The sequence below is a fragment of the Pyxicephalus adspersus genome, chromosome 6, assembly GCF_032062135.1.
Source record: "Pyxicephalus adspersus chromosome 6, UCB_Pads_2.0, whole genome shotgun sequence".
NCBI lineage: Eukaryota > Metazoa > Chordata > Amphibia > Anura > Pyxicephalidae > Pyxicephalus > Pyxicephalus adspersus.
Window position 1 is genome coordinate 105,112,930 of NC_092863.1, and position 13,210 is coordinate 105,126,139.

The window sequence follows — 13,210 nt, forward strand, 5'->3', positions numbered from 1 at the left end:
AACATTTGAGGTTCTCCTCAAGGGTGGGATCTATGTGAAACAAAGCAACTGATTGGCTACTCAGGAATCCAATCCCATACTTGTTTCATACTAACCCCGCCCCTAGGAGACACCCACCATTTATCAAGTTTGAATTTGCCCTATGCGCAGTTACATATGGATCCATTTCACGGTAACGGGCATGCCGACTGGAAAGGTTACAAAAGAGTTAAACAAAGAAGATTATATAAATGTTTAATAAAGTAAAGTGTTTTTACGAAGAACAAAGCGCACCTTATACAACACTCGGCGTATTTTAATTTTCTGCCTACGGGGGGGGGGGGCGATTGGCCCTTTATTATTGAAGCTTTTACATAAATTGCTTTTATGGGCTGTAATACTCGTGCCCTTCTGGAACAATGCTGCATAACATCCTGGCCTGGAACAAAGGGCGCCATTGTCTGCCCCGAAGCTTGCAATCTAATGCCGCGTTACATTCCTGTGGCCTGAAAAATAACCAATTTGCCTGCTAATCCCGGCTTGCCTGGTGCCTAGAAACAACGGGAATAATCGGCCCCCATGTTGTAGAGAAGGCGGTGGAGCTTAGAAACGCTACAGCTCAGCTCCCCTCACTTTCCATTGTCACAATGTTGTGCAGCTCTGATAATTGCTTTGCCAACGCAAACTCCTCGGAGTGCCCCGCTCACGCCACTCATTCTAAACCTAGAAAGGTGATTAAAGGGCCAATGACCTCAATTACAATTTGAAAAATAATTTCCTAAAAGCTGATCTGTTCGGGACTCTAAGGCCTCGTTGTAATCAACGCGTTTTAAATACATTCATGCCGTAAGGTAAACAATGTATTGGCATGAATAAACCGGAACTGGCATGGCCAATGGAAAATACAAACTGCTTATGGGGATAGCAGCTTGCATTTGTTTTAGTATGAATCCATTTGCAGGTGCCTATGACCTGCATCTGATCTCCTGACCTGCAGTTGACCTTGTTATGAAATGCCCTTCTGACCTACATCTGACATTCTGTTGACCTATTCATAAACTTTTGATGACTTTTTGTGACCTTTAGTTGACCCCCTTTTGACCTTTTGATGGCCTTTTTTACCTTATTCAAACAGCAATTGACCTCCTTTGCAGTCATTTTTCTATTTCAATTGACCAGCATGGGTGGAAAAGCAGTTCTGAAAGTTACATAATGTACATGGAACATTTGAGATTCCCTTCCACCTTGCAGTCATCTAGGAAATAGAACGGCTTTAGATGGATTTATACTGAGCTGCAGTTGATCTATTTCTGAACTATTGATGATCTTTTTGTGACCTTCAGTTGACCTCCTGACCTGAAGTGACCTCTGCTGCAGCTGCATCAAGTAGCTTTTGTATTCCAATTGATTAGAATGGAGGAAAAAACTGTTCTGAAAGTAAAAAAAAAACTCTCATCCACACTCTAATACATTTTGTAATTCCCTTTCACCTGGCAGTCATTTTGGAAATAGAAGGCTTTTCATGAAGGTCTTCTGACCTTCAGTTGGCCTTCTTCTTACCTGCAGTTGACCTCCTTTGTAGCTGTTTTTGTATCCCAATTGACTAGCATGGAGGGAAAATCAGTGCTGAGTTACAAAATGCACACAGGACCTAAAAGTTAACTAAATTGAATATTTCCACTTTCCTTGGCAGTCATTTTGGAAATGGAAGGCTTTAAATGAATTTCTGTTTCCTATTTCTGACCTTTTGATGACCTTTAGTTTGCCACCTTTTGACCTGCAGGTGACCTCTTTTCCAGCTACATCTAGCTGTTTCTGTATTCCAATTAACTAAAATGGAAAGAAAAGCAATTCTGGGACCTAAATGTGAACTTTTGGAGTTCTCCTCCACTTGGCAATCATTTTTGGAAATCTTTAGATGGAAAGGCAAGGATCTGCAGCAAACTTTGCTAAAACTTTGCTAAAATCCTTACAGCATACAGGTAAAGCCTGGATTTCCCTTTATACCTTCTTCATGCTTATGCTTCAGGAAATATGAACGTTTCACCCCTCGTTGACGGCGACCCAAAGACAAATCAATGCAACACATATCAGGCAGCTGCCAATAGGAAGCTAATGGCAGATGAAGCTCCCTCCATGCTGCACTATGTTTAGATGTCGCTGGATTCCCGCCTGGAGCGCTAACGGTTAACATGAAGTCTTTACTCATTAATGAGATTGATTTTCCGTTCATGTCATTCTAAATGCACAGTCAATGTTACTGCATAATACCATGAATTATTCACAGCACCCTGTGTAATGTACTCCCAATGACCGTCACAAATGGTTCCATCTGACATCGGATAAAAAGACACCTTGATCTATTCTTCAAAAAAAAAAAGAGACAAAGATGGCCGCCCCTGAGGGTCTGAGGAAGGTGAAGGTTCCCCTTTAAGATACACTGATTGATTCCTTGATTTATATTGTGCCTTTTAAAATAAACCAGACACAAGATCCATGGGCTGGCTGCCATTGCTGAGCTTCCTCTGATATGCTAGTTCCCTGGCTGCTCGTAATTTGCATATATGGTAAGTAAAGGGGTGGTATCGATGGGATTTGAGTCTGTACTGATGACATCAGCCTATGGAGCCCAAGGGAGAAAAATTGCAATGACAACCCCATGCTGACCCCTTCCACTGTGGAAAGTAATGGGTGGTGTCGATCCACAGGCAGGCTGCCATTACTAAGTTACCTATGGCATTGCAGTTGCCTGGCTGCTAATTTGCATATGCAAAAAGTAAGGGGTGGTGTCGATGGAATTTGAGTCTGTACCGATGGCATCAGCTTATGGAGCCCCAGCTTTACAGAGAAAGAATAGCAATGACACCCCCATTCTGTCCTCATACTTTCTTGATTCACAGCATTGACCCCCCCGTGGTAAGTAGGGGTTGGTATCGATGGGATTTGAGTCTGTACTTATGCCACCACCCTATGGAGACCCCTTTTTTTTGGAGAAAAAGTAGCAATGACACCCCCATGCTATTCTCAATAAATAAATGTTCCTGGAGGAGGGGAGAGCCTACTATAGGCCTAGAACTGCACACATATCCGTGTATATACAGAAATGAAAGAGGTTACAGGCAGTGTGGCTATTACCGGTAGCATTGTCAGCACTGACTCATGACTTGTCAATCATCACATGACCACACCCAGCCCCTTCTATAAATTTCTTGATTGACAGGACTGGCTCCTCCCACTGTAGTAAGAGGTGGTGTCAATGGGATTTGAGTCTGTACTGATGCCATCAGCTTTTGTAGCCCCAATGGAGAAACAATGACATTGACACCCCCATGCTGCTGTCCCTAAAGGAAATGTAAATGGAGAGGAAAGCCTGCAATAAGCTTTATATAATAAAAGTCACACCTATGTTAGTTTTGGGTCACAAAGCACAGACTTGGTAGGACAAGTTCCCCGCAATAAGTGCCCGGCCAATGCCAACACGTCCCAATCGATACAGAACCAAATAGAACACAGGGTTCCCTAAAGGACGAGGGGTAAAATGGAATAAAATTGCAAGCTTTCACGGATACATTTCTAAGATTTAACAACACGCAGCAGCAAAATGACTCCCAATGATCCATTATATACATTCATATAATATTATAACACAATGCTTCATTAGAAATGCATTCTGCGCCTTCAGAGTCCTTTAAATACCTGTTGATCCTGCCAGGAAAGTCGAACTTCCTGTAATGGAATGACAACAATGTTGCACTGCTTCTGCATCCAAAACAGAATAGTCACTCTCATGTAGGCTGAGCTTACTTGGACTACAAAAGAATCAGAAAATATTGCAGGCAGTGCGGCTATTTGCATTGTCACTGCTGATTCAGAAGACATGTCAATCATCACCTGGCCACACCCAGCTCCTCCCATTGCTTTCTTGATTGACAACACTGACCCCTCCCACTGTGATCTGCAGTGTCTAAGAAGGGGAGCATGAGACACAAATGACAGATTTGTAATGTAAAATACGTTTCTTGTTGTCTATATGAGGTTTGTACATCACATGACACTGGATTCGGGATTCGTTTAGCCCAGGGGTCGGCAACGTTTAATGGCCACTAGACCCCTGGTTTAGCCCGTCCTATAGAAGCTTTTATTTTGACCTTGGGAATGTTGTGTCTTTGAGTTGCTGAAGCCACATTAACTCCCCCTGTGCACGCTCCTCTTCCCAACAAGAGCCGGCCTGCAATTAATTTCCTGAATAAAAGAGTGTATTTAGTTCATTGTTTCTTTCAGAACATTTTTCCAAGAATTGTATAACAGATATTGGCTTGTTAGCCGCAGATTGAATAATCTGGAAATTGTAGGGAGTCAGGCAGCTAGGACAATTCCTCTCAGCCGGTGGCGATGAGGTGGCATGGAGAGACCAGGATGTAGATTGGAATATAAAGTGGCACTCCGCATTCACAAACACCATTATTGGCGCCAATTAAAATTTTTGAAAGTTTTACAAAAATTTCCATCATTGGCCACAACATTTAATATTCTTTTCACCTGCAGGCGGTTTTATCATCACAATACACAACACAGCATAGCTTGCACAATATAGCACGAACTTTCTCCAACATGCACAAAGCTGGGTGGAACTAGCGGATTTACTAATCCCCACCAGTTAATTAGCAATAATTCTGCTCTTATCCATGAAAGGCAGCTACTGTACAATACACAGCAAGGGGACAAAATTATCAATGATCAATGATATAATATAATGTAACATAATATAATAAACCCAAACTGGGGGACATATTCAGCCCCTCAGGTGGGCTGTTCTTGCATGCGTAGGATGACAACAATGTTGCACTGCTGCTGAATCCAGAGCAGAGTTGTCACTCTGAGGATGAGAAGATGTTGCAGGCAGTGCTGCTATTTGCATTGCCACTGCTGATTCATAAGACCTGTCAATCATCACCTGGCCACACCCACCCCTCCCATCACATTCTTGATTGACAGAACTGACCCCTCCCACTGTGATCTGCAATGCCTAAGAAGGGGAGCACAAGACACAAATAAAGGAGAATTAAAATAAGTTGGAATATCACAGGACATTGGATTTGGGATTTGTTTAGCCCGTCATATTAAAGCCTTTATTTGACCTTGAGGATGTTGTGTCTCTGAGTTGCTAGAGACGCGTTATCTCCCCTCGTGCTACTACATTCACTCCAGTGATGGCTGCATGAGCTTTTATTGTGGAGGTGACAACAGTGGGCTATGCTTTGTAGAGGCTGCATGTAGTCACCATTGGAAATCCATGTGTATATAAGCTTAATATACATTAAGCCCCAAACAATGGCCGTTATAATGGAGACTCCGTCTATTGCCACACCTTAAGGCTGCACCAGCCCCACTTTTTTGGGCAGTGTCTGTGGGGATTTGTGCAGTCAGGTGCTGATGTTGGTTGAGAAGACCTGGCTCATCATTCCAATTCATCCCAAAGCTGTTCAGTAGGGTTGAGTTTGGGGCTCTGTGCAGGACACTCAAGTTCCTACACACCAATTGATGGAGGGGTCAGGTAGATCAGTAGGAACATGCCCCAAGTGTATTTGGCTTTGATTTATGAATAAACTATATGATGCAGAATTGAACCCTTTTTCTTTCACTTGAGACATGTCCTTACAGACCTTCTCAGCCTCCAGCATTTTAGTGGTGGTCTATCCATCTCTCACTTTCTTTTATTGTCCAACAATTGTATCACAATAATTCTGACATGTAGCAAATGTTACTTCTAATATTTATATTTATTTCCCATTTCATTATAATATGCAGGTAAGTATTATGACCGGTTACCTCTTTGCGGGCTGCGTCCTGCACGGGGAGTCTGTACACGGTCCAATGACCCGGGTTCAGAGACGAAAGGTCGAGATTTGGATTTTGCTTCTGTAGGGAGATAAAAGGTGACAGTGAGTGAGGCTGCCGGGTGAAAAGCGGGTGAAATGCTGCAAAGGGTAATGAGGGTGAATTGGCTGCAATGAAATAGAAGTTCTGTGAGGTCCGACAGCGCTATGCTGACAAGACACATTTTTAATGTCAACCCGGCCGAAGTTTCAATCAATCACAATGGTTCATTAATTAAGGCTGGGGAGGGGGATGGTGCTCCGGTGTCATCACCTTGTCTGATGTCTGCAGGTGTAATGACAGCTCTCGCATTATAATGTTGTTGTCACCTGTAGAACCCATCCTGAATTCTATATTCTGTATAAAAATATCCAGAAAATGCTACAAAGGGAGAGCATTAGGAGCAGAGCGGACAGCTAACAGCCGTCACAGCTCCTCACAGATCACATGATCACTCCATCACAGATCACATGATCACCTCATCACAGATCACATGACAAAAATGCATGGAACATATGGGCAAGCTTTAATTTGGATGGGCTACAAGGAAGAAGAATTAGGGAAATGGGTGTGCTTGGTATAGACGGAGCAGGAAGAAGGTGGGGGGCACAAGCATGGGGAATATGGAGAGTGAGGGTATCCCGTAAAAGGAGGGCAGTAAGGAGGGTGAGAATGCCCAATAAAGGGGCACTATGGAGGGTGGAAATGCCCAATAAAAGGGCAGTAAGGAGGGTGGGAATGCCCAATAAAGGGGCAGTATGGAGGGAGGGAATGCCCAATATGCGGCATGTGGGGAGTGAGGGTGTCAAGTACAGGGAAGGCAGTAAAAAGTGTGTAAATGCCCAAAAAGGGACAGTATGGAAGGTGGGGGTGTCCAATACAGGGACAGTAAGGATGGGGGTGCACAAGGACAATATAGTGATGTCTAATAGGGAGACAATATGAAAGGTGGGGGTATTGATAAAAGGGGAGTATGGGGTGCAGGGGTGTGCAATGCAGAGATAGTAAGTCGGGTGGGGGTTCCCAGTATGGAGGGTGAGATTGTCAAATAAAGGGGCAGGAAAGATGGGGCTTGCCAACCAGAAGGACAGTATAGTGATGTCTAATAGGGAGACAGTATGAAGGATGGGGGGGGTACTGATACAAGGACAGTATGGAGAGCAGGGGTGTCCAATGCAGAAATAGTAAGTAGAGTGGGGGTTCCCAATAAAGGAGCAGTAAGAAAAGTTGAGGGTGTCTATGATAGAGAAAGAAAAGAGGGTGAGGACACTAAGAGGGAAGTATGGAGGATGGGAATTCACAATATTGGGGTAGTGAGGAAAGTTGAGGGTGTCCAGTATGGAAACAGTAAGAATGACGAGGGTTCCTAATATGGAGGTAACAAGGAGAGTGGAGGTACCCAATATAGCAATAGTAAGAGAGGATTGTAATGCCCAATACAGTGGCAGAGAGGAGGATAAGGTGCCCAAAACACGAACAGTAAGAAAGGTAGCAGTGCCCAATACAGGGCAGTAAGGTGGATGGGATGCCCAAAACAAGGGCAGAAAGAATTGTGTGTGTGGGGGGCAATGCAGAGGAGTAAGACACATGGAGTTTCATACACAGTAAGAACAATGGGGGTACTAATACAAGAACTATAGGAAAAAAGGAAGGTCCGATACTGAGATATAAGGTGGGGTTCACAATATGAAAACAGAAAGAAAACTTGGGGGCGCCTAACAAAGAAAAAGGAAGGATGCTGACAATACAAGGGAGTACAGAGAGTGGGAGCATCCAATATGGAGACAGTAATGGGGGAAATACAAAGATAGTGAAGAGGGTTGGGGTACCCAATACAGGGCAGGAAGAAAGGCAGGGATAAGGATTTCCAACAAATGGCTTCCAGTCCACAAATACCATGGAGAATCCTGCCAACTTTCGGACCAACAACCTGCAGTGCAGCTGCTTACAATTACAACCACGCAAGGTAAATGTTCAGAATTCCATCTGTTTATTGCTCTGCCCTGAACATTGGCCCAGCATACAAAGCTTTATAAGAGGTGACTGGTCCTCTTTGTGAAGCTGCGAATGCCAGGTGATTTGTGGCAGCTCCTGGCTCACTTCATTAACATTCTGCGGGTTCTGTAAAACCGCAGGCCGAGAGCCCGAACCGCCTGACAACGGGCTCCTGTGTGTGGAAGGGAGCACCGAGGGTCAAGAATAAAGTAAACAAGGGCCCATTAATAGGGCGAGAACATTCCAGGTCTGAGGCTCCGTAATGAGCTGCCAGGCCACAAGGCAAAAAGCCATATACAGAACAAGATGGATGAAAAGAGGCCTGTTATCCCAGACCGCCGGCACTGCCATACAAACCGCACGCTGTGAGGCCGAGGGAGCCGCAAACCTGAGCCTGGGAGTTCTGTACCCCCACCGCCACCCTGCCAGGACCTGGGGGACGTCTGCTTCTCATTATCCTGCCGGAGCTTTGTAATTTTTGTCCAATTTAAAATAAAAAAACTTTGCTGAGTGTAAACAGTTAAATGGCGGGACAATAATGGGAGCTGTGTCAGTGACAACATGAAAAGGCTTCTGACAATCTCTTTTATCCAAGGCAGCATGAAAGGAGAGAGGCCTCTTCAAAGCTGAGCCCGGGATGTCAGCGACTTAATGGAACAAATTGTGTGTGAGAGCGCGGCGCGGCCCTGGGTCCTGAGAGTCATCGGAGCTTGTGTCACACGCAGCCATTCACCGCCGCTCCATACAAAGCCCATACAAATCGCCGTTCTGTTCAGGCCACGCCGGGCTCATTGCGCTTTTTGAATGAGCACAAATCACATTATGCCAGGGGAAGCTAATCCTTCGCATGGCGGCCCTTTCATGGCGCCGACTTTCAAGTTCAGGGGCCATTCAGGCGGTCAGACGAGGTGACAAGGTTTACCACAACAATGGCGATGGGCCACCGAGACTGGGAACCGCCAAGACGTCTACACGACCTTCATCAGAAGGACTTTGGATGTCCTTTTCAAATCAATCCACTCATTCAAGTTTCTTCTTCATTTCCTTGTCTGAAGCAAGAGGATCCTGACACATGTCCAATCATTAGACCAAAACCTAAAGCCAATTGGTATTTTCATTTTTAAGGTAAGAAGTTAGGACAGTCAGTGAAGATAAATCTCCCTAATGAGACACAGACAACCAAAAAATAATACAGGTCCACCTGAGGGCTCTGGAGAAGCTGCCTGACCTCTCACAGCTTTACAGCCTAAAGAGAAGAGAAAATAGAAGATAAGAGAAAAGAAGAGAGAAGATAAGATGGGAGGAGAAGAGAAGACAGAAGGGGAGAAGAGAAGAGAAGAGAGAAGAAAAGAAAAGAAAAGAGAAGAGAGGAGAAGAGAAGAAAACAGAAAAGAAAAGGGAAGAGAAAGGAGAAGAGAAGAGAAAAGAGAAGAAACGAGAAAAGAAAACGGAAGAGAGAAGAGAAGAGAAGAGAGGAGAAGAGAAAATAAGAGAAGAGAGAAGGGAGAAGAGAAGAGAAGAGAAAAGAAGAGAGAAGATAAGACGGGAGGAGAAGAGAAGACAGAAGGGGAGAAAAGAAGAGAAGAGAGAAGAAAAGAAAAGAGAAGAGAGGGGAAGAGAAGAGAGGAGAAGAGAAGAAAACAGAAGAGAAAAGGGAAGAGAAAGGAGAAGAGAAGAGAAAAGAGAAGAGAAAATAGAAGAAACGAGAAAAGAAAAGGGAAGAGAGAAGAGAAGAGAAGAGAAGACAGACCAATACTGAGGATATAGGAGAAGGACACAGAGTCACAATGGAGGAGAAGGTGATAATAAAGATGGGAGAAATAAAAGAAATGAAACAACAATGGAACCACAGAGGGGGACAGGACAGAGAGGTAAGATTGAGGTACAATGGAGGAAAGGACAGTACTGAGGATTACAAAGAGGAGGGAGATGGATCCACAATGGAGGAGAGGATAATATGCAGAATAAGGGAGAGGAGAAAGATAGAGGCACAATGGAGAACAGGACAGTACTGAGTATAGGAATGAGAAGGAAGATGGATCCACATTGGAGGAGAGGACAACGCTGAAAAAAAGACAAGAAATGGAAGGAGCTGTAAAGGAAACCATGAACTTGCTAAATTAGCCACCACTGATATTTTTTTCCTAGAACTATTAGCATTTCTAATAGTACCGCTTCTCTTAGTTTGCTTTCTAATCTTTGCTCAGTGCTGGTGGTGTCAGCCATGTAACAAGGTTTTGTTTGTTTGTATTTGCTTCTCTGTTTGAATAGTTTTGATTGCAGATGTTATCCAAAATCTTGTACAACCAAACTTTCAAGCCACACAATCTTTTGATTTTCTGTTTCCAATATACACTTAAAATATGCGTAGCGATAAAAGGAGAATGCATTAAAGGCACTCATTAATCAAACAGTAGAAAGGGAAGACCAGTCCACATTCTCCGGAATAATAACACTTTGATCTTGGGGCTGTGTACCGAATAGCGCTCCCCCCCAGCCTAAACAGAAGGAGGTCTACTAAAAAGGCAAATCTCGGGGACACCATGTGGGAGAGATGCTTCACATCCAAACACTTTCCATGCACTATCTACAATGACATATCTTTCATCTTCCACTTGGAATGATAATGTCAATATAGTTTATGGATAAATATGTCTCCTCTTGGCCCCCACACACAGTGATTACCCACAAAGCAGACAATATTATGATAACCTATAAGGGATATGAAGGTCTATAGGGAAGGGTTGGGGTATGTAGTCTGTAATCTGCTCACCCCATGCATTGAAGCTGGCTTTAATTTAGCCGGCGTGTATTTGCACTTCTCCTCTTTGGCAGGAATTCTGCGGAAGTAAAATAAACAGCTTGTTGCTCTAATTATGGATTTTGCTTCCTTTATTGAAATAGTTGGAGCTGGCTGATCCCCAGAGGCTGCGACTTCTGACAGCTGCTTGAAATTCCCTCATCTTTGTTCCTTCTGACAGACTGGCAGCGAAGAAACCAGTTCTTCTAATCTGCCTTCACCCAGCCCACCCCAAAATCTCTCCAAATGAAGCCCTGCTTTGCTAAAACTGCCCTGAGCCCTCCACACTAAGATTTCATTTACTGATCCCACACCGAGCTCCAAATGAAGAACTGCTTTACTAAATCTGCCTTAAGAAATCTTCACACTAAGATCTAATTTACTGATCCCATTCCAAATTCTATCCAAACGAAGACCTGGTATATGAAGACTCTTGGCTCTATCCAAACTAATGCTGACCATTCAATAGTCAGAAATGGAGCCACAACATTGAATCCAATGCAAAAGGAACATTTACTAGGACTGCCTTTGGCTCAATCCAAACCCATGCTGGCCATACAGAGATGGAGCCACAACACTGAATCCAATGCAAAATGAACATTACCATCCATGTTTGATCAATATATAAATCAATCACCATTTGAGAATTCTTGTTCCTTGCATGAATTAGTCCCTAACTCCCCCATCCCACTCTGACCGCCATATTCCCGGGAACGTTGTCCAGCATTTATAACCACAATGGTAACTGTCACCTTTACCCAATTCCCATGAATGGTGGACGATGATGAGTAGGATTGCGGTAATGAAAGATATACCCCGTTCTGATTACACAAACCAATCCTAAGAAGCCAGGTAGTCTGGAGCAGGTGTTAATTATTTGAGCAATATGGCCGAAGGTGCATTTTGCTGGTAAGTTTCTAGGGTATAGATGTTAAAAGGAGTGGGTGACAAATAGTATAGAAGGCCTCCGCCTCTGTTTAAGAATGGGTGTTCCATTTTCTATTAATTGTGACAAACCCTATCTAGCTTTGAAGACAGATCAGCTCTTGAGGTCTTACTAAGTCCGTTGAAAGCACTATCATGCAAATTCTGGTAAATGTTCAGTTCATATATCTAACACAGATCAGTCACTGATGCGTTTTCTCATGTGAGTTGCTACAATGTTCCAGCCTGATCACTGGGGGGAAAAAAGACTGGGGAAATGCTTCCTCCTGCTGCAGCAGACTGATGACATCATCCACGCCTAGGCAATGTGACTGAAGCTCAAAGATGGCTTTTTAATGGTAAGTTTTGTTAAAAAATGATACTGTCACTGTGTCTTGTGACACATCAGGAATTATTTATGAATAAAGCGGCACAGGAATTAGCTATGACTGCACAATACCAATACAGCGGCCATGTTGGCACCGTCATCGGTGGCCTGGTCTGAGGCCGCGTGCTCTAGAAGTGACCCCTCGGTCCACGTCACACGGGCTGTCTGTTTGATGTGGGCGCTCTTCTGGTGCCAGCCAGACAATCGCAGGGTCATTGTCGACACCAATCTAATTCTCCCATAACCATCCACACAAAGAGCCCACAGGGAGCACTTAGAAGGGATCTGGAGGTCGGTCTGTGATTTACAGGCAGGAGGACAATCAGATTACAGGCAGTACAGGGAGGAAGAGAGGACATATGTGAGCGTGTCCTGCCGGCCCTCCGGTCTGCAATGTTTCCTCTCCATCTATTGATCTGATGAAATATCATCAGATCACCGGGTGGCTCTGGCATCTCAATATATCAACACCATGGGCGGCACCAAAACATCCTGAGCATCGCCATTATATAAAAGGCATGCAATGCAGATCAGCGGCACTGATCAATACCAGCAGAAATAAAAGGGCCCCCAATGATGAGAATCCATTTTTAAGGTGAAGCTGTATATTGCCCATGCAAGGCAAAGCAACAGGATCAATACATAAATATGTAAACCTGAAAAATAATTATTTGCGCAATAAATATGATACTTTCTAAATGTTGTTTAGTCAGTGTTGCTGATCTCTTATCCACTTTCACCTGTACATTCATCCGCACCACTCACAATGGGCAAAATGAAACTGTACCTGGGCAATGTGTTGGTGCAGTCCCTTGTATTCTCCAGTAGGGGTCCATATGGCAAGGTGAATATGTAGATCAGGGGTCGGCAAACTCCGGCATTTGGGCCAGATACTCGAGAGAGAGTCCAACCTAGTGTGCCTTCCTGACCACCTAAAATGGACTAGTAGCCAAAAAAGTTTGCTGTCCCCTGATGAAGATGATTATCACCCCTACAGGAAAATTCCTGAACAGGGATTATTATGGCCGGATCACCGGATATTATTGTAATGTAAGCTGCCGATGTAAGATGACTGAAGAATAAGGTCACATTTACATGCTTATATGGGATGTTTATCTACTTTGTGAAAAATCCTCCATGCCTGGGAAGCAAAAAGCCACCCAGCTTAATCTAACCCCCTTGTCCAAATATACTCTGCACCTTTGTAAGACTCCTCTCTTAAAATACTCTGCCCTGCTGGAGGACTC

General features: G+C 44.0%; 1 protein-coding gene across 3 annotated transcripts in view; it reads right to left on the minus strand.

Moving 5' to 3' along the window:
• CNTFR (ciliary neurotrophic factor receptor) overlaps positions 1-13,210 on the minus strand; it is a 283,316-nt gene that overhangs the window by 107,636 nt on the left and 162,470 nt on the right. For all 3 annotated transcript variants that reach the window (XM_072413594.1, XM_072413595.1, XM_072413596.1), the window contains one exon: positions 5,809-5,898. In XM_072413594.1, coding sequence (XP_072269695.1) covers positions 5,809-5,898 — 90 coding nt within the window. The remainder of the gene's footprint in view (positions 1-5,808; positions 5,899-13,210) is intronic.